Source organism: Melozone crissalis, unplaced genomic scaffold (genome assembly GCF_028551555.1).
Source record: "Melozone crissalis strain CALT ecotype California unplaced genomic scaffold, PUWL_Pcris_2 ptg000013l_1, whole genome shotgun sequence".
Lineage (NCBI taxonomy): Eukaryota > Metazoa > Chordata > Aves > Passeriformes > Passerellidae > Melozone > Melozone crissalis.
The window spans coordinates 48,973,814-49,001,689 of record NW_026535791.1 but is presented as its reverse complement, the minus strand read 5'-3'; the positions used below and the strand labels follow the sequence as shown (position 1 = coordinate 49,001,689).

Here is a 27,876-nt window from a genome sequence, read left to right as displayed (position 1 = left end):
GGTTAATGGCCTCTTTTTTTCTCCTTTTTCCCACTGCTTTCTCCCCAGAATTTGGCTACCCCTTAGACCCTGCATCCAAAGACTGAATAACGCACCCCGGGGTGTCTGTGCCCGTCCCGCCCTCGAGGCGCCCGGAGGCCGGCGTGACAAGGCACCGTGAGCGGAGGGAAATGGGCACGTCTCTGCGTGTTCCCCTCGCACCGGCAGCGTGGGGACCCTGCGCAATTCCAGCGGGGACGGGGACGGAGCCGCCGCGACCCCCCATGGCTGGCGGGGGGAGCCTCGCGAGATCCCGCCAGCCCTGCGGCCGTTCTCGCGAGCTTTCCGCCCGGCTGCGGGCGCGGCGGCTCCATGCGCTCGGAGCGGGAGGCAGGGCAGGGGCTGGGGCTGGGCTCGGGCCGGGGCGGCGGCCGCGACTCGCGACCCATGGACGCCCCGCTGCTGCAGGAGTCGCCGCGCCGCGACATGGACGCTCCGCCGAACCCGCCGCCGACGTCCCCGCAGTCCCCACTGCCGCCGCCGCCGCCGCTTCACCCGGCGCCGGGGAAACAGCGGGAGGAGAAGAAAACGGCGCTGAGCAAAGTGAGGGGGCGCGAGCGCGGCGCGGGGCGGGGGCGGCTCCGGTGGGAGGGAGGGCGGCTGCCGTGAGGGGACGGACCGAGCCCGATCTCGGGAGCTCCGTGTGTTTGTAACGGGAATTTCTTCATCTGCAGAACGAGGGTGTTCTTTCCCTGGAGTATTGGGAGACCCCCAGCGTTAGCGCTGGAAATCATTTCACCTTTAGTTGTGAAGTCAAGGCTGGCTATTGCTGTGCCAGAACAGCTTCCGTCAAGGACAAGAGCACATCTCTCTTCTCCGTCTTTGTTCGAGCATTTTTTATGCAATACTTGAAGACTATAACAGGCTGTGCAGGGATGTCACAGAGCCTCTCTGGCTGGAGACGTTCAGAACCCAGCTGGACACGTTGCTGTGACACCTGCTCTAGGTTACCCTGCCTTGGCAGGGGGCTTGGACCAGAGATCCCTTCCAACCCTGACAATTCTGTGACTCCTTGAGTACTGTGAGGTTTGGTTTATTCCTGGGGTTTTTTAATTGGAAAACTGAAGAACTGAAAATAAGTATAACTCAGAGCTCAGTAAAGTTAAATTCATACATTAAAGTACTCAGAAATTAAAACAGGTTGCCTGAAGTTTGATGGCCATTTTACTGCTTTGTGTGCTGGCATCATTCAGCCTGAGGTTTCTGCAGTTTCCTGGCCTTTATTATTGGGCAGTTTAGTTTGGTGTAATGGGTTGACTCTGGGTAGCTGACCTCCAGCCACACAGAGTGCAAGAGTCGCCCTCTTGCACTCCTCCCTCAGCAAGACCCAGGAATAAGGTATGATGGAAAAAACAAAGTGTCATCCAGGAAAAACTGACACAGCTGAGGGAAGACCTGATAGCAGCTTCTTACAGCTTTTTCACAAAGGTAAATGGAGGGGAAGGCACTGATACTTTCTCTCTGGTGGCCAGTGACAGGCTGTGAAGGAATGGCACAAAGCTGTGTCTGGGGAGGTTTAGATTGCATGTAGAAAAAGGTTCTTCACCCAAAGGGTGGTTGGGCACTGGAACAGGCTCCCCAAGAAAGTAGTCAGTGCTAAGCCTGACACAGTTAAAGAAGCATTTGGCCAATGCTCTCAGGCACACGCTGAGATTCTTGAGGCAGAGCCAGGAGTGGGACTTCAGTGGTCCTTGTCCCTTCTAACTCAGGATACAGTGTGGTTCTAACGTGGAGAGAATTAATTTACTTGATGGCTAACTAAAAATTAGAGAAGACTGTTAAAAAAAAAGATTGCAACTGAAACACCTTCCCACCTCCCCTCTTCCTTCCCAGGCTCAACCTCCTCTGCCTGGAAGTACTGCAGAAGGATGAGGAGTGGGGGTTGCAGACAGAACATAGCAGCTCCTCTCTGCTGCTCTGTCTCCCTTAACACTCCTTCCCTCCTCCTGCATGGGGGACCTGACATGGAAGGTATGGGATACAGTCATTCATGGAGTGCTGCAGGAGGGTCCCTCCCACATGCTGCAGTTGTTCATGACCTGCGTTCATGACCATGAGTCTCCTTCAGGAGCTGCAGGCCTTCAGGATAAACCTGATCCAGTGTGGGCTCCTCTGCACAGGCTGCAGGACCTTCAGGGCATCTCCACTTGCTGTGGCATGGAGTCCCCCATGGGCTGAGGTGGATGTCATCTCCACTGTGGTCCTTCATGGCATGTGGAGGAGCAGTATGCCTCACCATGATCTCCTTCAAGGGACTCTGCTTCGGCACTTGGAGCACCTCCTCCCCCCTTCTCCTGTTTGTCTGCAGGGCTGTGTCTTACACTTTTTTCACCCCTTACTCCTCTGTCTCACCCATTGCTGTGCTACCTTTCCTGTCCATTCTCAAACACCTTTCCCAGAGTCACCACTGACTTGGCTGAAGGGGCTCAGCTGCGCCCTGGGCTGGATCCATTGGAGCTGCTGCACTCTGCACTGGGCAGCCCCAGCATCCTCTCAGAGGCTGCCCTGAAAAACTCCTTGCAGGAGCAACTGGACAGAGACCTATTACACTCAAATACTGCTGTAACAAGACTTAAAAGCTAGTTTAAATCATTTCTTAGAGATACTGTAAAATTTTTATGTAATCAATACCTATCTTTTAGGTTGATGATTAAATTGCAATGGTTCTCAGGCTGTTCATCAGAATATGTCAATTATTCTACAGTTTCAAAACAATTGCAGGAACTGAGTCGGGGAATTTGGGCCATCTGTTTCTACAGTATTTAGATCAAATATAAATCTCCATTTCTTTTTATATATGCAGGTGGTTATTCGAAGGCTTCCTCCTTGTCTAACCAAGGAGCAACTTGAGGAGCAGCTGCATCCTCTACCTGCCCATGATTATTTTGAGTTTTGCACTGCTGATCCCAGGTGAGGATGAGCTGTTTCTGTAGGTTTTCAGGTGCTGAGAACTAATCAAGGTATATGGGACATTCCAAATCTTGTGGTTTTCTTCTTTTTACTGTTTTTGTTGAGTTACTATTATGGTCTGCTTCAGAAGGTGGGGATAACTCACGTTCTTGCTGCTAGATCCCTTGGGGCAAATTAATGTGAAGTGACACTGAATGATCAGTATTTGTAAATAAACAATGTAGGGTTTATTACAGAACAACTTGGTTGCAAAGGAAAACAGCTATGGAGCTGTTGTGGTTATTATTTATACTAATACAACATGAAAGCATTGCAATGTGAAAGTGTAACAACATCACCCAAGGACACAGACGAGAGAGAGAGAGAGAGAGAGAGAGAGAGAAAGAAAGAGAGAAAGAGAGAGAGAGAGAGAGAAAGAAAGAAAGAAAGAAAGAAAGAAAGAAAAACAAAGTACAAGAGTGTGAGGATCTCACCACTGCAATAACACTTGGTTGCTGTGCAGTCTTGGATCCAGATCTGGCAGGAGGAGTTGGGGGGAAGTCCCAAATAAGTGGAGGGAGAAGATGGCGGAACAGAGCATCTTTTGGGTCTATATTCACTCCGATGAATATAAATCAGGTGCCTCCTCTGGGGTGGGGAGCTTCATGTAAGAATGTGGATCAGGGGACAGCTGCCCATCCTGGCAGTGCAGTTGAGTCAGTTGTGCCCCGTTGTGTCCCATCAGCAGACATGAACCCTCTCAGGTCACACACAGAGTTCCCTGCATTCCCCAGGAGGAGAAGGGGGAGCCCCTCATGCCAGTGGTTTGTGCAAGGAAGCACAACTTAGCATGACACAGGGCACAATCCTGTCCAGGGGATCCAGCTCTTATCTCACTCACAGCCCATCATTCACCCTGTGCCTTATCAGATCAGAGGTTTAGCCATTACACAACTAAAAGTTCACCTACTCCATCTCAACCAAGCACACTGGCATCTCCACAAATGAGGAATGTTTTGAGTCATTGTCTCTGAATAGTTCAGTCTACTCCTTAAAATATTTCTGAAAGCTGGCTGCATATGCAGGGACAATGGCATTCCTGCTTTTTCCTTTACACTGGAGATTTTACAGTGGATTTTTTTTTGTATGAATAGGCCATAATGTAGTTTGAAACCCTGATGTTTCTTTTAACTTTCATTGATAAACTGTAACAGCCTGCTTAATTGGCTGTGAGCAAGATTCAGTCTGGGGCAAACACTGAGAGAATGTTTTTATGAGTCCTGTTTGAGTTTAGTTTCTTCGTTTGAGTTTAGTTTCCTTGTTTACCTGCATGGATTTTTTATCTGCATACAGATTTTTAAATAATCTGGTTTTATTCATTTTTGTCTCATGCAAAAGTGAAAAAGAAGAAATATTGGCTAATTTAAATTAAATCAGAATTGCTGGTATAGTTACATCATTTACTCAGCATCACAGTGGTGAAATGCAGTTCTCTTTTGAATAAATCAGTTTCCAGAAGAGAAACAAAACACCATGTATGCTCAATCTTCATGTGTTCTGAAAAACTGAAGATCCATGTTGTCGTATCTTAGTATGTGATGAATCACCCCTCCACTGGCTCGAGGTTCTTTCCACTGACTATAGAGGGATGCTGACCCTTTATTGCTGACCAAATTTTAAAGTTAGGGGTTCTCTCAGAGTCAGTTTCACAATCAAGAAGAAATAAATGTTTATTTAGAGAAATTTTGACCGTTTCTGACCTAGGTAGTTGCACATGAGTGCAGCAACAAAATAGTAGGTGCTTCAGCTTTTCTGTTAAAACTACAAAGGATGTGAAGTGAGGAAGGAGAACTTACTCTGATTGGAAATCTTTGTACCTTACATTGCTCTTCTGACCTTTGTCATCTCTGTTTCCAAGTGGGCCTCTTTAAGGCTTCTGTCCCAGCTGTTCATTTGATAAGAAGGAAATACCAAAGGCAAACCAAAAATTCTCTCAAGAAGAGTGTCGGTTTTCACTGTGTTTAGATGCACAAATGCCAATTAACAGTTTAAAAAATTCCAGTTTTAATTTTCTAGAAAAGTTTGCATGAGAATTTAGGGAGTCAGCCTCTTCAGAAAAGAGAAGGCACTGACTATAGTTGCGTATATAAAGTTTCATTTTCTCTTCTATGTGATGACATTTGGATTACCCACAAGTCTTACTGTTCACTCGTTTAATTGCATCTATGGCAGGTTACCAATGAAAGACACTGTTATTTCTCATGTGCTGTCATTTGTAATGTTATTCTCTTCTGCCTTCACAAATCTAAACTCACTAAAAAAATTCATTTAAGTTTGAATTTTTCAGCATGAAATGTTTTGTGTTCACTCCATTTTTCTTCATCCTGCTTTTCAAAAAATGTATTTTCAGACAAAAGATGAGTCTATTTGGAATGGGTTTATCTTTACCAGGTTTGTATGGCTACAGCTTCTTTCATCAAACTACACAGCTTATGTGGGCATTTCACTGCCATTCTGCAGTGTTGGCTTGACTGATTATTTGTTTTTTGACTGGCTCAAGACCACCTTGTCTCTTTTGTCCCCTTTGTTCAAATGCTGACACATACCCACGTATATCTTTTTATGAGTCATCTCTTTACGTTACCTACTGAGGAATATGCAATAAACATCCAGAAAGTAAAAGTTTAATCAAGGTCAATCCCAGTCTTCTCTTACCCAGCAGAGAATACTGAGTATAAGGCATTATATATTGCACTAGTCTGTCATGTTATGGACAGTTCACAAGATTTCAGCAAACCTTGTGCATTTGTCTTCATGTCATTCCAGCTAACAGGAAAAGCTACAGGACAAGGTTGGCATGTTTTTTGTCTTTCACTGAATAGCTTTTTTCTAGATCCTGTACCATATGCATAGTGGCAAGCAATCCAGAGAATTCAGTGATAACAAAAACATGTGAAGATGAAAAGAAATGTCATGTCACCCAATGAGAAGGATTTGAAGAAGCTACTCAGTGAAGAGGATCTGTTGGAAAGGGGCATAGAGATGCTTTGATGCAGAAGCTGACAAGTTTCCTTAAGAGCTGTAACATCTCAGTTTAACCACATCCTGTGTTACTACGTCACAGAAGTTTCTATAAGCTCATTCAGATTTTAGAGTTTTCAGAAATTCAAACCATGAATGATGAATGTTGGAAATGGGTCAGGAGCAGTTAGACAAATACTTAGACAGATGTTTATCTATGAAAACCTATTAAACATAAGTTACAAGTTTGGTATTACAAAGTCCCTAGGCTGCAGATACTTGCAGTTATGAACTGAGTGCAAAATTTGTACATTTTCCCCCTTTTAATAAATTTTCTCCTGGCATTCTCTAATAGTTGCTGTTGATAAGGGCACTAGAGAAGTCTAACTGTAGCTGTTTCTACATTTTTATTTCCAAGATAGTTCATTCTAGAGGACAAAACAAAGATATACATCTCAACTCCAGTTTCTCTTTTTTTGTAATCTTTATAATACCTTTGTGTTATCTTTAAGTTTACAATGCCATGTTATAGGCAAGCTATAAAACTTTTTCAAATTTCATGTGATTAATGTAATTTTCAGTTTTTCAGTTACATCTATTTCAGTAAAATCATTTCAGAAAGTGACTTGTGTTTCATTCCTTTTTCAGATTCATCTGATTCACTGCATTACATTTATTTTCTCTTGCATATTGACATCAAAATGCAAACAAAACACTGTTTATAGATGATAATAAAGACTCTGCCTTCTTGATAGACTCTTGTGTACTCAGACTTCAAATATTAACTATTTTTTCCAGATGCTCTCTCCTTTCTGTCTGTTGGTAAAGGATTCTGAGCCTATTCTAAAGATTTGTCTAATCACCAGTCAAGTGATTGATCTCTGCCTCTTCAGGGTTTGGGTAATCTCTCTGGACTGGCATTGAGTGCTGAGTGCCAGGAATTGTTGATAGTGTTCCGAGGTTATGAAAGGAAAGAAATCTGAACACAAGCCTTGCTTGCATGAAAACAGTTCAAATATTCAGTGCCATGCCATGTATCACAGAGTGATAAAGCTTTTCCAAAGAGCACTCTTCCTTTTCCCTCCATAACTTCTTCCCAACATTGTGCTCAGGATTATTGTAGCTAAACAGCATTAGCACTGTAGGCTGTAGGTTTGCACCCAGGAACTGCAGCACTGAAGGGGCAGTGCCTTTAGTGCTTCAAGGGAACCACCACTACTGTGTTCTGGGTGGAATAATTGACAGGTTTGATTGGCACAACTCTGGTGTTTCTGCTTTCTCTGCCAGGCAAACTGCTCATTTATAGCTGTAGAAAGGAAAGACTAAACTTATTTGAAATTGTGCCAGTTTCACCCATAATATGAATGACCACAGAAGATGACAAGGATGAAGGCCAGGGGATTTTAGCTTGACATGACAGTGAATTATCAATTACTGTATGAATGGGTGGAGGAGCTATTTGACTCTCCAAAATTTAGTTGTACAGCTCTATAGTCATGTAAGTATATATTTTATAAATGTCCATCATGATTCATGAGTTGATAAGTATTTTACTGAGATGAGATTGCTGGCTTTATAGTTAATATGTTGCTGTTTAGACTGTAAATAACTATTTAAAATTATGTTCCTGTATATCAATCTTTACTCAATTATGTTAAAAGGTACATTGTAGAAGAAGTAAACGTTTAGAATGTGTTTGCTATTAAAGTTGCTAGAAAAATAAGGACTTAAAAAGATGATAGGCTAAGTGTTACAGAAATAAATGTACCCTGAAAGATTGAATACCCTTGAATGCAGAGCAGAAAAAGAAAAAAGAAACATTGTATTGGAATGAATAAATGTGTGCACTCAGACTCATCTGGGTTATTTCCATAGAGATTGCTCCAAGTGCCGACATGTGCAGTGCGTCTGTCCAAAACATACGTATGAAAAGCAGCATTATAGACAGCAAACATATGGCAAAATGGAACCAGCTCTTGGATGATAAAACTAAATTTCAGATCCTGAATGAAATCTGTGGTGGTAGATATTTGAAAAAGGCAGCAGACACACAGTTCTCTTCTGTAGGACTCAGCTGGAAGACAAAATCCCAAAGAGTAAAGAGTATTTTAGCCAGTAACTGCTAAATACTAAGTACAAAAGTCAAGCAAGAGTGTTTCTTCCTAGGAGGGGTTAGCCTCAGAGTGCCTATAGCCCCGTGAAGCCCTGTGCAATCTTTGCTGCATGACCATGCTGTTGAGCTCTGAATGGATAGATAAAGACAATCCAGGGTGGGGAGTAGCTGCTGGAAATCATGTGTGTAAAACGTGGAGTAAAAGTGATATATGCAATCCAGTGCTAAGTATTCCAAATTTGCTAGGTTTAGTTAGCACCCCACCTAGAATGTTAATTTTACTCATTTTTTTAGGCACACTGCACACTTTGCTGGGTAAGAAGCCTAAGACAAGGGTTTGAAACACTCATTTGGGGCGGTTTTGTGCACTCAGCACTCTGATAGCTAACTCACATGCATATGGGAACCAACTCTTGTGGAAGTGGCCCCATCAGAGAAGTGTTGTCACAGCTCTGTTTCTGCAACCTCCTACCCCAATACATAGCTCCAGTAATGGACAGACAGTGGTGTGTTATTGTGCTGCTATATTGGTTGAGCACATCAATATCCTGCTGTGTTCAACCGCGCTTTTACATTGATATATGTTTCTGCTGATGTGTGTGAAGTTCTTGAAGATGTTAAAAATGTATACAACAACACTAGATCTCTTACTTGCAAGGTAAATTCTAAATCTGTTTTCCAGAGTCCTGTTTATACAGACTCAGTTAGTTCTTACTGATGAGTGCTTAATAATCATATCAGTTGTTCCCCCATTTTAAAGATATTCACTCTGTTTAAGCTGAAAGAGCTAGAAAAAATATTATGTTGCCAAAGAAGCTGAAAGAGATTGCACTGATATACCAGCTGAAGGAAACAAGGAAGGAGCAAGCCTTTGATTTTCAGTTCTGTTTCACAATGAGTCTAACCATAAGGTTCTAAGTTCCTACAGGAAAAAAAAAATCCAACTGTATGATGAATCTGCTTGCTGTGCACTGAGGCAGAGAAGTGCCACAGTAATGTAGGAGTGGACCCAAGTAACAGTCTTTAATCTATAGAAACTTTTAGTATTTTACAAAAGCTGAAGATGGAAAGAACAGTGGAGTAGTTATTTAGACTAGGGACTAAAACTCAATTCCTCAATCTCGGGTATAACTGGAATGAAAATAATGTTCCCTCAAGATTTTTATCTGATGAATGTTTAGCACTTCAGGGGTACAATCATATCAGTCTAATGTCAGGCCTTGTTTAATTTAAACCTCAAAGCACATGAAAGATAAGAATAGTGCTGTTGATATGACAGAGAAGGAAGTTTCCTTCTTCATGGGAGCCCCAGTTAAGTGAGACTTTTACTATTGTAGCCATTAGGCAGCACAGAGACATTGCTTCCAGTACAGCTATAGATCGCCACAATAAAATTCCCTCCTTACACATTTTTAACTACATTTAACTCTGTGTAATTATGAAAAGTGTTAAATTTTGTCTTCTTTAAATTTGATGAGAAGAAATCTGTCTTTTTATATCTGCTTTGCATCGTGGTGATAACTCTGCAGCCATGCTATAGCATCTCTCAGCCCTGGCATGCCCTAGCAGTTACCCACTTACCATTTTTGCAGTTACCCACTTAACATTCACACAATGCTGTTCCTATCCTAGAATGTCAAAATATACTGGCTATATATGGATAAAATGGCTCTTCCTCTTTTCCTTGGAAATAGTTCATCTTCTTCAAGCTGTGGAAACAATTCATAGCTGGTATTTACAAAGTAGCTAAATGAAAAAATCCCTCTAGGTTGTTTTGGTTTTTTAACATTTCTTCTGGCTACAGGATCAAACACAAAATTGGTGGGTGTACAAAACCATTGGTGATTGACAGCACTGCTCTTTATGGTCTCCTCCTAACACTGTAAGTGGAATCCATATGGATGCATATTTTAAAAAGAAAAAAATTACTTGCGAGCAGTGTTGCTTTGAGCTGCCACATGCATGGATCCTGTGATCCAATCCATATTTTTGCTCTTTCTCACTCATTGTGAAATCTGATTTTGAAAGAGGAAAGGTTAAGTATGGGATTGAAATACAATTGCAGCTCTGTGTGTTTATTGTCTCCTGGTGCCAGTGGCGAGTTGGTCTGAGGACAGGCCATAGGTGACAATGGAATTATGAACTATTGGAATTATGGAATTATAGGTATTTTGAAGATATCGGCTCGTGTAGAAACTTGATGTAATATGTAGTCATCATTAAGTCAGTTTAATACAAACTGACTTATATATAGCAGTTGCAGTTTAAAGCATGTACATGCCATGAGTCACAATAACTTAGCTGATGTTTCATCGTGGTTGTGGTGTGCCAGCCCTGAGGTTTTTATCAGGCACATTAAACATTTACCCATGCAGTGGGATCTATGCCAATAAATTCTTGAAAAATCAGAATTATTTTAAGTACCTGTTTCTTTTGCTATGCTTTGGATTTTCACAGCAACTGTTGGTCACAACTAGACATTGCATGTCCATTGATAACACATGGATGTCTGATGGAGTTTATTTATTTGTGTATAATTCAGTGGATTATATTGCCAACTATTAGGCTTTTTATTCTCTCTTAAAGGTGGAAATCTATTTAAATACAGTGACAGCCTGGAAGGTGCCACTTAACTGCGGTCTTTTACTTAACCTTTCCTTTTCAGTGATACAAGACTTTTCTTAGTATGCCCAAGAAGTTCCCCAAAAGCACTGCTGTTATTCATGTCTCTTAAATTGGGAAATATTAAAGTTTTGATCCTGCACAGTTGGAAATGTATGCTCTGCCATTTAGGGGGACAAAATAAACTGGAAATATTTGTCAGTTCAGAATAAATTTCACAGTTGCATACAGAACTCTGATGTCCTGTTACTTTTTGTCATATATATATATATATCATTAAATGTGTAAATGCAAAGACTGCTTAAGGTAGCAGTTTCTCAGAGAAGATGAGAATTATGATGTGATTCCTCTGGTTTTATGTTTTCCCTAGCCCTGAAAAGAATAATAAGTAACATAAAATAAAATTTCTTGTTGCAGCCTTTATCCTCATCTCTACTCAAGAGCATACATTAACTTTAGAAATCCTGAGGACATCCTTCTTTTTAGAGATCGCTTTGATGGCTATGTCTTCATTGATAATAAAGGTTGGACTGTTTGTAAGATATTAAATGTGTATGTATACATATACCAGTTTAGAGCATCAATTTGCTTTCTTTTTCCTAGTTATGCCATTATTTCATCACTAGGCAGTTAATTACATAAAAATATGTTAACATTTATCACTTAAAATATAATAAAGTGCGAAATATATTTGTCCATGCAGTTTTGCTTGTCTATGTGGTGTGCATGCTTTATGTGCATTCTTATACTTTAGGCAATGCACTGTCAAGACTATACTAAGAAAATTACCTTATGCAAACCTCACAATTCATTACAATAGTAACTGAACACATTGTGAGCACAGATTTTTACATCTTCAGCATTTCTGAGCTAAAGTTCTGCCACTTACTCCTGTTTGGAAAAAGCAAGAAGAAACCTTCAACATTTTGGTTGCTCACTTTTAAGACGTGTAGAGGTTGAATTTTTAGGGCCTTTGCAGACATCTTGAGTTGAGTTCTGAGAACACGAATGGCAAAATTGATTGCCAGTTTTAAAATGTTCAGTCTGCAAATGTTTGCACAACAGTAAAAAAAAAGTCTGTAATGTTGATAAATCCAGATCGTCTACAGGAGTATGAAACTGTCATCAATAAGAAGGGGTTTAGCAGAACTTTAGCAGTTCCTTGCCTCATTCAGGCATACCTTCTGTAAAAAGTTGCATAGGTTATGTAAAATAGACATAGATTTGTGGCTCTCTTGTACAAACATTTTTCTATTCTGTATACTCAGTGTTGCAGAGGTCCTGTGAAAAGTAGCCCTGCCCACTCTTACTAGAAACTGATCTCTAAAGAAGCTGTCAAACCAATTAATTCCTCTTCAGCATTTCCTACCTGTGATGTTTTATTTCTTTCTAATATCCCTCAGATTTAGATGGTTTTTGTAGAGATGAAGAACAAAACGTTCCTAGCAGTGTGCATTTCCCAGATTTAAAATTCTGAGTGTTTTAAAATTTAAAACTAGAAAGAAGTTTTTTTAATGATTCTGCTAAGACTTTGCCTAAATTCAGCACATTCTTCAGTATTGTGCTGGACTGAAGCCAGAATACTCTGCAAAACTAAGCTTGGACACAGTTGGCTTGTTTGACATGATTGGTTGTACAATTAAAGAGCACAAGGTTTAATCAGAAGTGCTCTCTGGTGAGGCCTGAGGCAGCGTTGCATTTTGAGGCTAAAACTGAAACAAGGATTAGCAGGTTCAATAAGGTCAACAAATGTTCTAGCAGACTGAAGACAAGGTTTCCTTGGACTTGAGCAAAGTGTAATCTTGAACCTGCTACAGGTGGAAACCAATGCAATTCAAACCCCACACACGGTTTTGATTCCAGCCCACAGAAGAAGCCAAGCCAAAGCAAAGAATCCCTGCCAGTAAAAACACAGGCAGGAGTTGCACAGTCCATCATAAACAGAGAAGTTACACACAATTCTGTGTGCTGAGTTTTACAGTTGTGGTTCTGAAAGGAGATGCTTTGTTGTTTTATTGCATATTACCTGGCATTTATTTATTTTTTAGGCAAAAAAGCCTTAGAAAAGCAACTCAACAGTTGCAGATTGATTTCCCAATAATACTTAATCATTTGTCAGACTGAGATTTTGTGATAGATTTTTCTAACCAATTTCTGTGAATAATTAAAAGGAAGCTGTAAATAATATTGCCAAAAATTTATTATTTTGCAACAGTATTCGTCCTCATTTTTAGTCTTGTCAGCATATCCAAATAAAAGATCTTTTTTAAAATTTTTGAATACCTCTTCATGTAACTTTTCATTAGAAGTTTAGGAGTGAGTTGCAGAAACATTTACGTTTGTTTTCACATAAGACTTCCCAACATGTGTTCAAGAGTTTGGAAGATCTTACTTGAAGGTAGGGAATGTTTCTCTTCCTCAAAAAATTAAGGATTGATTTCTTTTAAGGTTTGGAATATCCTGCAGTGGTTGAATTTGCTCCATTTCAGAAGATTTCAAAAAAGAAGCTGAAGAAGAAAGATGCCAAAGCTGGGAGCATTGAAGATGGTAAGCATCTTTTCTTGACATCACAGTGGAAAATTTCTGTTATGTATTGCAAAGTATTAATATAATTCAAAAATTTTTCTTCACAGATCCAGAATATAGGAAATTTTTAGAGAATTATTGTGCTGATGAAGACAAGATCTGTGCCAATCCTGAGATTCTTTTGGGAGAGATTGAGGCCAAAACAAGGGAACTCATTGGTCTGTTTTCTTGATTTTTCTTATTATTGAGAATATTCAATATCTTATTTTTTATCTTTATTATACTACCTGCAAGAGCTGACCTGTTCAGTCTAACAGATTTATAGTACCAGTTAAATATTTGTTTTCCAGGCAAGTAGTAGCAGTAAACCTTAAAGTCTCTATGCATGAAATCATTTGGTTTCACTTCAACTTTTGCATGCACACACAGTGGCTTCAGAAATAGGCCCTTAGTAATTCTGAATACTTACAGATGTATTAGTAGATAAAAGATTTATTTTAACAATACAAAATAGCTGAATACTTAACCACTGATCCCTGATATTAGCTGCTTTTATTAAGAAACATGAAATCTCTCTCTGTTCTCATGGTCAAGATTCTGGAAAAGCTTTGAAAGTAAGGCAACACCTTGCTTTCCGTATGCATGCAGCATGGCTTCCACAGTCCTGGGGGGAATTTTAAATAAGGTGAGCACTAAAATCTTCAGTGCTAGTATGCAGTTTTCAGGATGGCATGGAATTTTGGTGTTTCTTCAAGTGATAACATGCAGAACAGTTAGTCTTTCCCTACGTGTGACAATTGAGTAAGAAAACAAAATTGACCTTTGCTGTTATTTCTTTACAGTGAAAAAGTGGCCACCTCTTTTGATTAGAATCATAGAATCATTTAGCTTGGAAACTTGCTGTCCAAGAACTTCAAGTACAATCATTAACTCAACAGTGCCAAGTCCACCACTAAACCATGCCCCCAAATGCCACAACTGCACATCTTTCAAGTACCTCCAGGGACAGCAACCCCATTTCCCTGGGCAGCCTGTTCAGTGCTTGACAGTCTTCTGTGAATAAATTTTTCTTAGTATCCAGTATAAACCTGCTCAGTTACATCTTGAGGCCATTTCCCTTTTCCTGTCACTTGTTACTGCTGTTTGAGAGTTAACTGGAGAGATTTAGAGCTCTAATAATTTAGACAAAATGGAAATGGACATTTAGATAACTCTATTATCAATAAAACTTATTTGTTGCTGTTTTAAATAGGGAAGTCACCCAATAGTTTTTTTTTTACCCCAAATTCTCCATGGTTCTCTGGTTGACAGCAGAGTAAAGGCAGTAAAATTTTTTTAATAAGTTTGCAATTTGCAAAAAGTTTACGGTTTCAAGAAGATGCATTAACTTAAAAATATTCTATCAGGGAAGATGATTAATCTTGAGAGTTGCAGATGTCTGAGTAACAATATTAACTGAAGGCAGCTTTAAGACTTTTAATGTTTCGTTTCTGTTAAATCAGAGGAAATCAAACTAGTTTATTTTTCCTGCCATTCAAAGCTGTGGCCATTGCTATCAATACAAAATTGAAGATTTCTTCAGCAGTTAGCATGTTTATAGCAAGATTATGTAAGGGTCTAGCTGTGTGTCCAGTTTCAAAGGTGTTACTCCTACTGATGTCAATGAAGGATGTGCTCAAGACTTTGGTGGCAGAATTGAGCCTCACATGCTCAGAATTTCTCCACATAAATTTACTGCAAACCAACATGTTTTATGCATCATGCCAGATGCATTGGCTGATCAGTTTCCATGTGACAGAGAGATATGAAAGAGATTTTCTCTGTAGCAAGATGAAGATAAGCAATTTTTCTGGTTTGTTTTAGACAGCAAGATAAAATGTAAAGTTTTGCTGACACAGCTCTTCATTTAGTAATTTATTTTCTTTTAAAGATTCTGAGACATTTTAAGAAAATGCTCTTAGGTTTGTATTTGCAGTAAGGCCCAAAAATAAGTTGGGTAAGATTCAAGTTTGATAAACATTTTTTCCCCTTCCTCTTTTGGTAGTACTCATCACACTGCTTCTCTCCCTTGAACCTCAAGTTATAATTTCCCATTAAACCTCTTGCACTACAGTCTTAGTCATGACTAGGGTCAAGTTCTGAATGCTCAGTGCAGCTTATCCTTTCCCCAGACCTTCCAGTTACAATTTGTGATCTCTTTCAGCGTGTAAAGGTACCCAGAGGCAGCCACTGCTCAGGCAGGGGAACTTAAGGAGTAGGAGAGAGAGGAATCAACTCAGATCTGAGGGACTGGGAGGCTGCTCTAAAACTTATTAAAAATGCTAGACAGGTGTGGAGGATGGGGAGGCATGGAAAATCTAGGAATAGAAGAAGAAAAATATCAAATCAACAATCTTTATTGGTTGTTGATTCCTGCCATTGATATTTGTTAAAAAGAAACAGTGAATCCTACCAGCCTTCCCGTTCATAACTGTGTAACAAAATTTTGTTATTAATGAATGGGTTGTCCCCAGCATAATCCAATTTTCAATGCAAAAACATTTAAATGTCTTTGGGATATTAATTGTTTCTAGATTTTGTCCATGTCATTTCAAATTTGTTGAAGACTTATTCTAATTCTTTTTTTTCTTTCTTTTTTTTCAAATTTTGTCATGCATTTCAATAGGGAATGTTTTTCTGTGGTTTGAGGGAGAATCCACTATGTAACTGTAGAGCAATTTCAAGTAGTAAACATTTTCTATTCTGTAGTATCTAAAACTGACAAAATTTGTTGTAACTACTCACAGCTGTAAGTACAGGCTGAATTGAAGTCTGAATTCAGTACTGACAGTCATGAATAAAGAATTTGATAAGGAACATGATAAAGAATTTTTTTCTCCAAGTTTCTGTAGAATTTGGGGATGGTTCAGGCAGGTGACTTGATTTCAGAGCGTGGAGACGGCTCTGTAATAAAAGAATGGCTGTGTGATCCAGTAGATGAGACCTTTTATTAGTAATTTTGGAAGCCAGAGTTTTATTGGATCTGCTAATGCTTTGCTATGTAACCTATGACAAACTGCTTCTCTGTTATTCCTCCTGTTTTCTTATGGAAAGGTGAATACTAAATGTCAGGTAAATGAAAATGTTACATGAGACTGAAAATGTTTCCTTCATGATGTACTTTGAAAACTGGGATTGAAAAGGGCTATGTGAGATTACAGTAATGTGGCCTGTATATGAACAACAATATAACTAGGTTTTGATGTACAAAAGTAAAAAGTAGGAATAGATTCTGAACACGTTTCTTTCTTTTTTTGGTGAGCAGGAGAGAAAAGCCATTCTCTTGAACTGAAAGGATATGATATTTAATTAAACATCAAATAATCGTGCAGCATATTTCTGTTGCTTCTAATGCTAACAATTAAAAAGCAGTTAAGTATTTCTAAAGCAGAATGATGGGAATGCCTTCAAAAATACAGGAAACAGATAGGTTTATCAATGACTTAGCTCCCTTTCAGATAAAGCTAGAAAAAGGGGGTTAATACTAAAGTAAAAAAATGAGTACATTTTAGGAGTTGAACACTATATCACAAATTTTTTGTGTTTTAGCTAGAAGAACAACACCCCTTTTGGAATATATTAAAAATAGAAAATTAGAAAAGCAGGTACGTTCAGACTTTTGCCTGAAGTTCCACATTTATGTTTCATATGGTTTTCTGTTGGACAATTTACAATTAATCATTATTGAACTCTTCAGAGAATTCGAGAAGAGAAAAGAGAAGAACGGAGGCGGAGAGAATTGGAGAAGAAGCGTTTGCGGGAGGAAGAGAAAAGGAAGCGCAGAGAAGAAGAAAGACGTAAAAGAAAAGAAGTGGAGAAGCAAAAAAAGATTTCTGAAAAAGAAATAAGGATCAAGGTAACTGAGATCAATGAAAAAAATTATTCTTCTTTTGAAGTTATCCAGAAGTTCTTTGGTATCTCAATGTTTATTTAGTGTACAACAGCACAGTGTGGAAACACCAAGCCAGTTTTGACTGGAAGGGAAAATAATATAGGGCTTTGACAAAGTGTTGTTTGAAAGTGTGACTGATGGCCTTACCTGCCATGGTGTGCTGGTGCAGTTAGGGCAGGTAACTCAGACATCTTCATACAACTCTGCAGCATTCCATGCCAGCATTACCTGACAGAACCAAACTGTTCTGTGCCAGCCTGTCGGAAGATTATTGTGGGTTTGATCCCCTTGTGGGCCATTCACTTAAGAGTTGGACTTTTGTGATTTTGTGTTTCTGTGAAACATAGCTTTAACACTTTCTGTCATGCAAATCTTCATTTGGCCATGTATGCAGAGACACATATTTATGTTTATGGTCAGAACTGATGTATTTTAATTGTATGCTAATTTCAGGTTGCACTGCCTTTCAGCAATCTGAACGGATTTTAATGACATCACTTAGGAGGGTGTATCTTGTGCTAAGAAGTCAGGCCATATAAAACCATCTTATTTCTGCAAGATGACATAGATAAAACTGTTCATCTGAACCACATTTTTTGTTATTGGGAAGACCTTATAGGCTGTTTTGAAGAGGAAATTTGGTATAAGAATCTGTAGCATAAAGCAAGAGCTTGACTCAGATTTAGTGATGGTGAGAAGCCACAGAATTGGCATCTTTCCTCATTTGTTCTTGGAAAACAGTTTTCTTCACCTAAAAGTATAAAAATACTAAATTCTGAAGCTGAATTACATGTTTTTCATATCTGGGCATTAAAAAAAAATACTCCAGAAGTTCATAGGAAAAAGGACTTAATCCTAAAAATGCTTGTCCATAAAGCCCCAGTATTCATTACATATCTGTATCTGAAAGCTATTTCTGTCTCTGAAAGTAAAGGAAAATATTATCTGAGAGAAACATTATAGAAGTTTCAAATATTTGAGAAGATTAATCTGTGCTCATTTCAGAAACAAAATGGTGGAATAGAAAGACTGAGGTGTTCTGCCTACAATTGATATTAGGGTAACAATTTGAGACAGTTGGTCCTTCTATAAAGATTATGCCTGTAATACTGTACTCTGCTGAAACCCTGTATGGGTTGCTATGAAAGGAAAAGACTTCTTGAAAATCCTAATCTTCAAGGTGAAACTGTAATGACTTCTCTTCTGCTAATGTCACAAGTTTTTCCCCATCTGTATTTGTGTCAGGATGTACTAAGCACCTGCTTCTACATGCCTGTCTATCTCAATTCATGTGACAGACGTTTTATATAATATTTCAAGGAGTGAAGTATTAATCCTGCTCTCTTTGTAGTATTGTAGAGGTTCTGCTTCTTATTTTATGGGCAATGACATTGAGCTCTGTTACATGATTTCTAAGAAACCATAGACCATAATAATATCTTTATGTTTATAACTCAGGAGAGAAGAGTAGGTAAGTGCTCTGAGAAGAATAGGTAAGTGCTTTCTCCAGTATTCTCCATGTATTTGAAAGTGTGCAGTTGAATGCCTAATAATGACTGTCACTTCTTAGCAAATGTAAACCACCCTTTTAAAATAACCTTAAATTTCATGCTTTGTAAAATATATTCCTAGCATGTAAATAAGGTGTCTCCAATCTTAGCAAGTTACTGATATATTTAGTACTTATTAAAATGCCTGTACAATAGAGGAGAATAATTTTGCACCACAATATAAACAAATATCTCTTAGCTTCTCAAGAAGCCTGAAAAAGGAGATGAACTGGCCAGTGAAAAGCACAAAGGTGAAGAAGCTGACATTGAGGAAAATAAATGGGATAAATCACCTGGATCTGGGAGTATAAAATCCAAATCTTTGGAGAGTTCACTAAAAGAAATTAAGGAAAAGTAAGTAATATTTACCTTTTAGTCTTTAATTTAGATCTTAAATGCTTTCATCACAAGGCTTAAATACAAGTGGTACATTGACAAGATGTTCTGTCACCAAAGAACCAATTTCATTCTGTGTGTGAACAAATCTCTTCCTGTTGTTTTGGTAAAAGGTGTTTTGTAACAATTTACTGACCTGGTGGCAGTACTAGTGGATGCAGTTTGTTATTGGTGAAATGCTATGAAATCCCTGATTGGAAGGATTTCTGCATGAAATCCCAAGTCATTCAAGTCATTTTGTTGTTACTTCACCTGTTCCCCATCAAGAGCTCAGGTAAGGCTCTCCTTCCATTACTCATGTTGAAAACTAAATTGCCCACAATGCCATACTTTTCCTTCACATGTGGGTTGGCTGCAATAAACATATAAATGTTTAGGTGAGTGGGACAATGGCAAAATCGTGAAGGTGTGAATGAAAGCCTTATGATAGATACATGCAGTAGGCTGTCTCTATCTCCTGCTGCCTTTTGTGCTACATTTGTAATGGTAAGAACAAAAGGCATAGCTCTGTTCTATTACTGCTGTAGCCTGGAAATGACTCATATTACAAGTGTTTTCAGTAGTTGGTTCTCTTTCTTGTCCTTTGGCACATGAGTCCCATCGCAAGCAGGATCTACCCATAAGATATGCAAGATAAATAATGAAGAAAAATATGTATGTTCTGAATGTTCCTGAAAAATTTCATGTCCTGAAACTCTGAAATTGAAAATATTCAGCAACTTCTTTATTGACGGTCTTCAAGAAAGGAAGCAGAACAGGCTCAGCAGAAACACTTGCAGGGGCAAATCAGTTGTCTGCTACTCACAGAATCTTTCAGGTTGGAATGAACCTTTAAGATCATTGAGTCCTGTTGTTAACCCAGCACTGCCAAACTGCCATTATAAACTGTGTCCTTAAGTGCCATGTCTACATGTCTTTTAAATACCTCCAGGGATGCTGAGCCCACTACTTCCCTGGCTTTTTATGGATTAAACTTTTGGTGGTGCCATGTAACAATGTTTGCTATTGATCCTGTAAGTTTAATAAGATATTCATGTAGATTTTGCTCATGTAAAACAGAATCTGTTTGGCTGCACCGGTACAGTAAGCATTACCTTGTCATTACCTTGTGTTTCCAAGTGCTGATTTCATCTTGATTTTTAGTGGGTAGGTAGCAAGCTATGAGCTATTTCAGCTGGATTGAGATTTAAAAACTACTTTGTCACTGACTCAGAAATTGGTAATAAGCTATAACTGCCAGGTCTACCTGCAGGAGACTGAATTGCCTGTTTGAAACCATGTCAAAGGCTTGGTAGCAAAAGCTTCCTACCACAAATCAAAATCTCAGTAGGTGCATAAGTTACATGGTCAAATGTGAATTTGAAAATGCATCAAACAGAAGCGTGCTTCCATTCCCTTTACTTCTATTCATTTCTGCTTTCTCTGACTGTGTAACTTTGTCTTCTGCCTGTACTCTGAAATTGCTTACCCTGCCATTTCCATTCTTGCCTGCCTGTCCATTGTGACTGAATTTTAGGAATCTACTTTGACCACTCTTGGAACAGGAGTTTGTATCCCTGTTCCCTGCCTGCCTTCAGACACAGCACTTCCTCCCCAACAGTAACAGACAAGGGAACAGACGAGTATCAGGCAATACTGCAGCCACAAATTGAGAGAGTCTTTCTGGCTTTTTGGAAGGTCTTGCCCTGAGCCTTGCTAGGACTTGGAGTTAGCTTCTGGAATAGCATATTAAACATGAAGCAAAGCAATTTCCAGCCACATAGCCCTTAGTTAACATGTATTTTATGTAAATGTGTCCATGCTACAGGTACAGGGTCAGTGTAACCGTGGTTGGTTCAGGTGTCTGTGACAGCTGGGATGTTGCTTCCACTTGGTCAATGTGTTATGCTGATACAAGCTCAGTCTTGTGAAATGCTGAATAACTTCGCCTCTCATTCAGGTTCTGCTCTGACTTTCAGCTCTTCCTGAGATGGGGACCCTCTTTTGGCAGCCCCACTAATGCCCAAGTTGGCATTGACAGATGCTACCAATTTTCACATTTCTGTTATATGAAAAAGAAAAGTTTATACATAGATACACTTTTATTTGTATTAAATAATTGTGAATGAGAAGCATATCACTATTTGATCACCACACCATTAAAAAATTGCATTCCTCTCTGATTCTATCTGCAGTTTCCCAAAATATGAGGAGAATATCAAAAGTAACTTGCTGTTTCAATTTTAAGTATTTATATATATGTAATGAAAAGAAACTGCCTGTATTTGTTCCTTTTGAAGTTCAATCTATTTTGTAATCTTTCTTCATTATTTGCAGTCTGGCCATATGAGAGAAACACCCATTTGCTGAACTGGAACAATGAAGTGAATAAGAGCTGAGAATTTTATCAGACAGGCAGCAAAATATTGCCAATAGTCTTTATATTATAAACAACTTACAGCATAGCAGAAATTAAATATAATGTTGTGGTGAGGTAATGGTCTTTGCTGAAATAAAATTGCAAAGGCAGGCTAGATTGTTTGGAGACATGATAAACAAAAGCCTGGAACATAATTATTTATTTTCACAAATGTCTTCTGCAAGTTATGATGTCAGTAAATAACTTTTGTTGTGCAGAGACATAACATTTACAAATTCATACATGATACCTGCACAATTCCTTCAGATCCTGAATGTTCCTGTTCAAGGGAACACATCCATGCTTGACCCACCTCAACGCCAGGCTACAAGAGCTAATAGTGCAGCATGTGTTTATATGAAGGGTATTGGGGAACTATTGATAGGATTTCAGACAGGGATAGAAGGTGAAGCATGGGCCTTCCACAACAGTTGCACAAAAGCTTGGTAAAGCTTTGCCTGCAATTCTCAACCAAATGCATGGGTGGACATACATGGGAGAGGCATTCAGCATTTAACCCTTTGTAATGAGAAGAAAACAACCTTGATATATAATTTATCTACACACTCCTGAAGTCAAAGGAAGGCTTTGACTTTTGTCTTTCTGTAGCTCCATTTCACTGTTAACTGCTTGGATTTTCTTTCTCTTCATACATACTCATAGGTCACAAAATGATAGTGACAAAGAGCAAAGAGATTTGGAGAGAAGATTTCGAGAAAAAGAACCTGAAAGACAAAGGTATCGATTGGATGATGGCAGAAAGCATAGAACTCACTATGAGTTTGACAAGTTTATGAGAAGGAATGAAGAAGAGCTGAAATGGGGGAAAGGATACAACCAAGACAGAGGAAAGAAAGGGAACTACAACTACAGCTTCACTGTGGAGGCAGTAGACAAACTGGGTAAAGAGGACAAGTGTGATGACATGGCATCCAAAAAGGAGCGCATAAGAAATAAGGTTCTTTTATTCATTTAGGATAATATTTCATTAGTTAATATGGTTCAAGATCACAGGTTTTAAATTCTGCAAATTCAGCATAAAGATGCTTTTTCAAAAGAATTCTTTATCTCATTTTCAGTAAAACACAGATTCCTTTCTGGGTTGTTGTCAAAGGACAACAGCAGTTAAAATAATTTAAGGTTACAGGCTCATTCATATTCACAATACATAGAAGACTTTCTATCTTCATTTCAACCCTGTCAATTGAAGAATACTATTCTTGGAAGCCTTACATTTTATAAGTATATTAAAAATTGTTACACTTCTGATCTGTAATGAAATTTAAAAACTGTGGCATGTTAGTCTTTTAAAAACATACTTCCATTACTCTCATAAAATAATTATATTATGGATTTGCCAGGCATTGCTTGGCAGAGCAACAATAAGGACTTAAATGAATAGCTAATTCAGAGAGCGTGAATGTATGGATTCTTCAGTATTACATACCTGCCAGTATGAAAAGGCTGTCATTTCATCAGGATAAATTTAACCCCATAGCTGTTGTCAGGGAAAGAGCAGATGCAAAACCAGTGTGAGCAGAGCCTGTCTCATAGTGTGCAGAGCTGTCCCCTATTATCTCCCAGAGATCTGGGTATTGTTTTTCTCAGGCTGGCTGATTTCACAGATGTGCCAGAGTCTTTTCAGGATGTGGCTCTCCTTGTCAGCCCCTTTCTCTCTCTCTTAATCCTAGATTTTCCACAAAAGATGACCAAAACACTGTTAGCATAGAAATTTATTCTGCATGTGAAACTCTTCTTTCAAAGCAAGTGACTGATCTGTACTATGGGCTAAGGCTGACAAGAGTAAACTGGTCACATGCAGAGTGAGTCTGCATGGTGTGTGCAGGGAACAAGTTCAGGTGGACTCACTGTGCATGTCAAGGAAGTCATCTTGTGCCAACACAGAAAGCCTGGTGTGCCCTGAGGTTTTTTTATGCAGAGATCAGCTGGGCAGGATTGCTAAGATTTATCTGCATTTACACATTAGCCATTTCCTCATCAGTAGCTCTACATTTTTCTGTAGAATAGTCAGAAAAATAGCTAGTTCATGTTGCTATTATAATGCAAGAGTTCTATTGTCATTACATTGCAAGGGTTCCATATTGCTAGAGTTTTGTACCTCCTTGATGTTTCCTGTAGGCAGCTCCTCTGGGCACTGACTCTTCCTTATCCCCACAGCAGCCACCTGACTCCAGTTCCCCTCAACCACCCAACCCACTCTTTTATAACAGTCTTCTCATTGCCTACAGGTGTGGCCTGTTAAAATCAGGCCTGCTCCTAATCATTAATAATTGGCTCAGCTGCAAATCTTTAGGGGGTAAGATTACTTTCTATCCTACCTTTATTTGTTTATGTTCTATCCCCCTACAAGTTCAGAAACAGGAATATGGGAGTTTTGTTTATTTTCTCATTCTTGTCATGCTCTTCTTGAAATCTGTCAAAATATTCTCCAGTCTTGGAACTGGATGGTGGGTGCTGGAGGCCTTTTGACAAGTGTTAGGAAGCTGCCTGCTTTTTATTTCTTTGCATCACACTTCTGGTACCTTGTTGAGTCCCTGGATTAGTCCACACTTAGGACTAAAATACTGGATTTTTTTCCCTAAAAAAATAAGCACCATCAGTAAGGTATGTTGCAGTGTGGTGATTTTTTTCCTTAGAGTATTTATCACACAGGTGATTAGGGGCTCAGTTGTACAACTTAGGTATAGCATTGACAATGCCAATACAAATTTTTAGTCAGAGATGGAACCGCTTTCTGAAGTTCATAGGAATTAATTAGAAAATGAGAAATTACCAGTGTAAGTAATGTGATAGCTTTTATACAAACCACAGGCTACAAAGGCTGTGGTAGGAAAAGTCATTTGGACCCTTTATCTTAAACTTTCTAAAGGGCACTGCTGGGGGATCTACTTTTATGCAGCTGTTTGGGATCTAGAAAGGTGTGTTATGCATTTCATACCACACTGCAGAGCACTAACGTGTCATAAGGCTCCGTAGTGAATCTTGACATCTGGTCTAAAGAGAAGGAGAAAAAAAGTGGGCAAAAAAAAGCCAAGTGGATCAAAAACGATGAAAGTAAAAGAAAAGAAAAGGGGAAATGCATATTGGGAATAAGAAAAAATAGTGAAAGAACAAAAATCAATCATTACTTAAAAGTTACTTATTATTACTTATTATATTACTTACTTCATGATGAATGCAATTGAAAATTGGTATAGTTTGATGTAGGACAGTTTCAGTGCTCTGCCACTGTCTTTAAGTAGGCTGCTGGCTGTTTACTGAACTTAATCCAAGACTGATCAAAAACTTGGGTATTGGTGAGCTTTCGGTTGCTTCATAACATTATGTGAAAGTAAAAAACCCCTATCAGGAAAAGACTTCTTAGGCAGAGTTTCTAACTGGTGTGTTTTACTAATGAAATTTCAAAAATAAAGAGTGCTCTGAATAGCATCACCATTTTCAGGTTTGAGGCGTCTTTTCCATGTAACCTGGTTCCTTCTTCCATTTTCTCAGGATCAGAGCATGTGTATGATTGGGTCACTCACAGAGCCTGCACATGCTCAGATTGTACTTACTTTGTTTATTATCAGTACATAAATTCCCCTGCTCTCATACTCAGGATGGAAGGCAAGATGAAGTGGAGCAAAAACTGTGCCATTTCATTCTGATGTGTATAATTCAAATGTGCATTGCATGTTTAAATTCTGGTAAGGATTGGGTAATGATTGATGATCAGTTGAGGATAATTTTCTAGCTGCTACCTGCTGAGCTGTTCTCTGGTCTGTCTTGGATTTTTTTGCTTATATGTAATGTGTGACATTTCATCTGCAGAGTTGCAAGTGCACAGGCTATTGTTCTTCTCAGCTGATGTTAGTGAAGGTAGCAACATTTCTTTTGTTTTCCCTGTAAATAACATGTTTGATAATTGTCTGCAGTATTTCTCCTTGTTTATGTCAAATGTATCATAGGATCTTTAATTTTTGCAGTATTTTTCATTTTTTCAAAACGTTTGGCTCCCAAGAATAGTGTTATAAACCACACATACTGAATACTAGATGCTAAATACCCAGTCAGTTTTCATTACATGCCATTTTTTTCCTGGTTCTTATAATAACTTAACACAAAATCTACTTTCTTCATAAAGATTCCAAACTTTAAAATTCCACATATGTGTCCCACCTGGGTTTCTCAGAGCATGAACCATTATCTCCTTCCTTCTAGGATCGTCCAGCCATGCAGTTGTACCAGCCAGGAGCTCGCATCCGAACACATATGGGACCTACAAGTAAAACCTATGACTGCAGTGGGAAACCCTTTGAAGATGCTCTTGATAAAAAGTATGAGGCAGATAATTCAGCTGGAGCTAGTTCTGAAAAGACTGAAGAAACAGAATAAAACAGTCTAGGGGAAAAGTCTTGTGAAAAGGAATGAATTTCAGATTCAGCATCATCACAAAAATCCATTGGGCTGTTTCAGAACTCCACAGGCAATTGCATCAACAAAATAATAGCTCTGCCTCTTACTTTCTGTAAAATAAAGGGAAGAGTGACTGGAGATATGTAAAATATCTTACAGCAAAGGAATATTGTTACTTTTTTACAAAAAGCAGCTCAAGCACTCTGCCTAATTTAAAAGCAGTTTAAATATTTGATTAGATTTACCTTGAAACAGAAGACCCTCTAACAATTTTGAGGGAGTATTTATATATGACTTTAGAGAAGCTATGTCAGCTTCTTGAGTCTAAAGAAATGAAATGTAAATTTATATCAGTTTGAAATCTGAGGCACTTTACATGTATTTGGTGCATGACATGAGAGTCCACAGGACCCCTTCCTGCAAATGGCAGGGGTGGGGGCTGCTGCAGGGTATTGCAGATGGACTCAGTGGGACCAGCCCTGGGATGAAGCTCTGGAGCCAGTGGTGTTTGCAGGATGAGGCCCACAGTTTGCACAGTTGTGAGGAATGTCCAGTGGTATCTGTACCTCATGGTGTTTACATTGGTTTTCAATTAACTGTAGTGTCAGATAAGTGTTAGTAAAGCTACAAGTATGTTGTTGGAGAGTTTGTCTTTTTCTGAGCCACTTTTGCCTTTTATGTTTTAATAGATTCCTTGTGCTTAAACCAGAAGACAGCTAATGCAAACATCAGCACATTAACAATAAATCTGGTTTTAATCAATTAGCTGTTTTTTATCGTTCTGACACTTGACTTTTGGACAAAAAAAAGTGGTTGTACAGTGATGACTTTTTATATGCTAATGTTTCATATAAGTTGCAGTAACAGGATTTGGAAAATGTAAAATACATGAGCATTCTGCAGTTTTGTTTGTTAAATAATTGAACACACATGAATGTCAATTGCAAACTGCCATTTTGTGAGATCCAGGCCAAATTCTGCCCTCTAAAGTAGGCACATATACATGTGTGTGTGTGGAGGTGTGTGTGTCTTCTGTTGGTTTCAATGATAGATGTGTGTTTATGAAAGGGCAGGATATGTTCATTTATCTTTCATGGCTGAAAATTTCTCAGCTGTCTAAAACTGAGACCTGCTTTGTCATTGAAGTTAAATAGTAAGATATTATTTTTACATCCTCTCTGAACATTTTATTATTGAGCATAACATCTAATTGTCTTAGAGTGAAAATTATTTATTGTATTTTACCAGATATTAAGCATTAAATTGAATAAAAGCAAAAAAGATTTTGACTATGATTTTGAGATGTGATACTGTGCTATTTTTTCATCTATTACTCCAGAAAAAAATAAGTAAGATGTTATTTTACTGCTTTGCATGCTTCAGAAGCAGATAAAAATACAGTTGAGAAGAATTTTAGCATCAGGCTACATAAGTCAGCTGCCAACTAAAATTACTTCAAGATTAAGTAAAACTGCTGCTAGAGAATCATCTGGGTTTAGCTCCATCTCAAGTTTATCTCGTTTGCCAAGTTTATCCTGACTGCAGGAGAAAGGATTTTGTCATGGTATCGTGGCTGAGCACTGGAAGGGCAGGCTTTTCCCTCAGTGAAAAGTCCCAGCTTGATCCAAGGAAACTCATCAGGGAAATTCTGCTGTAGAGCTGGGCAGAGCTGGGATCTTCACCAGATGAGGGTCTGCTCAAAAGCATCTCCCACCTTTTTGGATGCCCTGTGGGGACTGGAGCAGGGGGTGTGTTTCACTTGGGAGAGGAATGGGCAGGACACAGGAGCTGTGATTTTGTACATGCTCACAACTCAACTTTGATATCTTTTGGCTTTTGGGCTTCTTCACTTGCACCTGAGTTCCTTGGTTATGAGTGAGTACCTCTTGATATTATAGAGAACTAACACAGGAAATTTGCAGTATTTTTCCATTTGGGTCTTATTCAAACCTCATCTCAGCAAAAACTCTTAGTG

The 27,876-nt window shown here is 38.9% G+C and overlaps 1 protein-coding gene across 3 annotated transcripts; it reads left to right on the top strand.

The window, feature by feature from the left end:
• The first annotated feature begins 336 nt into the window (after window positions 1-336).
• Window positions 337-27,196, top strand: UPF3A (UPF3A regulator of nonsense mediated mRNA decay). Of its 3 annotated transcripts, none has more exons than XM_054271462.1 (10): window positions 337-582; window positions 2,843-2,949; window positions 11,102-11,208; window positions 13,133-13,231; window positions 13,318-13,428; window positions 16,799-16,854; window positions 16,947-17,105; window positions 18,891-19,045; window positions 22,149-22,443; window positions 25,707-27,196. In XM_054271462.1, the coding sequence occupies exons 1-10, from the start codon at window positions 352-354 to the stop codon at window positions 25,878-25,880; spliced, it is 1,494 nt and encodes a 497-aa protein (XP_054127437.1). In that variant the 5' UTR covers window positions 337-351; the 3' UTR covers window positions 25,881-27,196. The 3 variants fall into 3 exon arrangements, with proteins under 3 accessions (XP_054127437.1, XP_054127436.1, XP_054127435.1); XM_054271461.1 differs by having other exon boundaries at window positions 420-582; window positions 22,149-22,223; XM_054271460.1 differs by having other exon boundaries at window positions 420-582; window positions 22,149-22,387; window positions 25,707-25,858.
• Window positions 27,197-27,876: the final 680 nt, after the last annotated feature.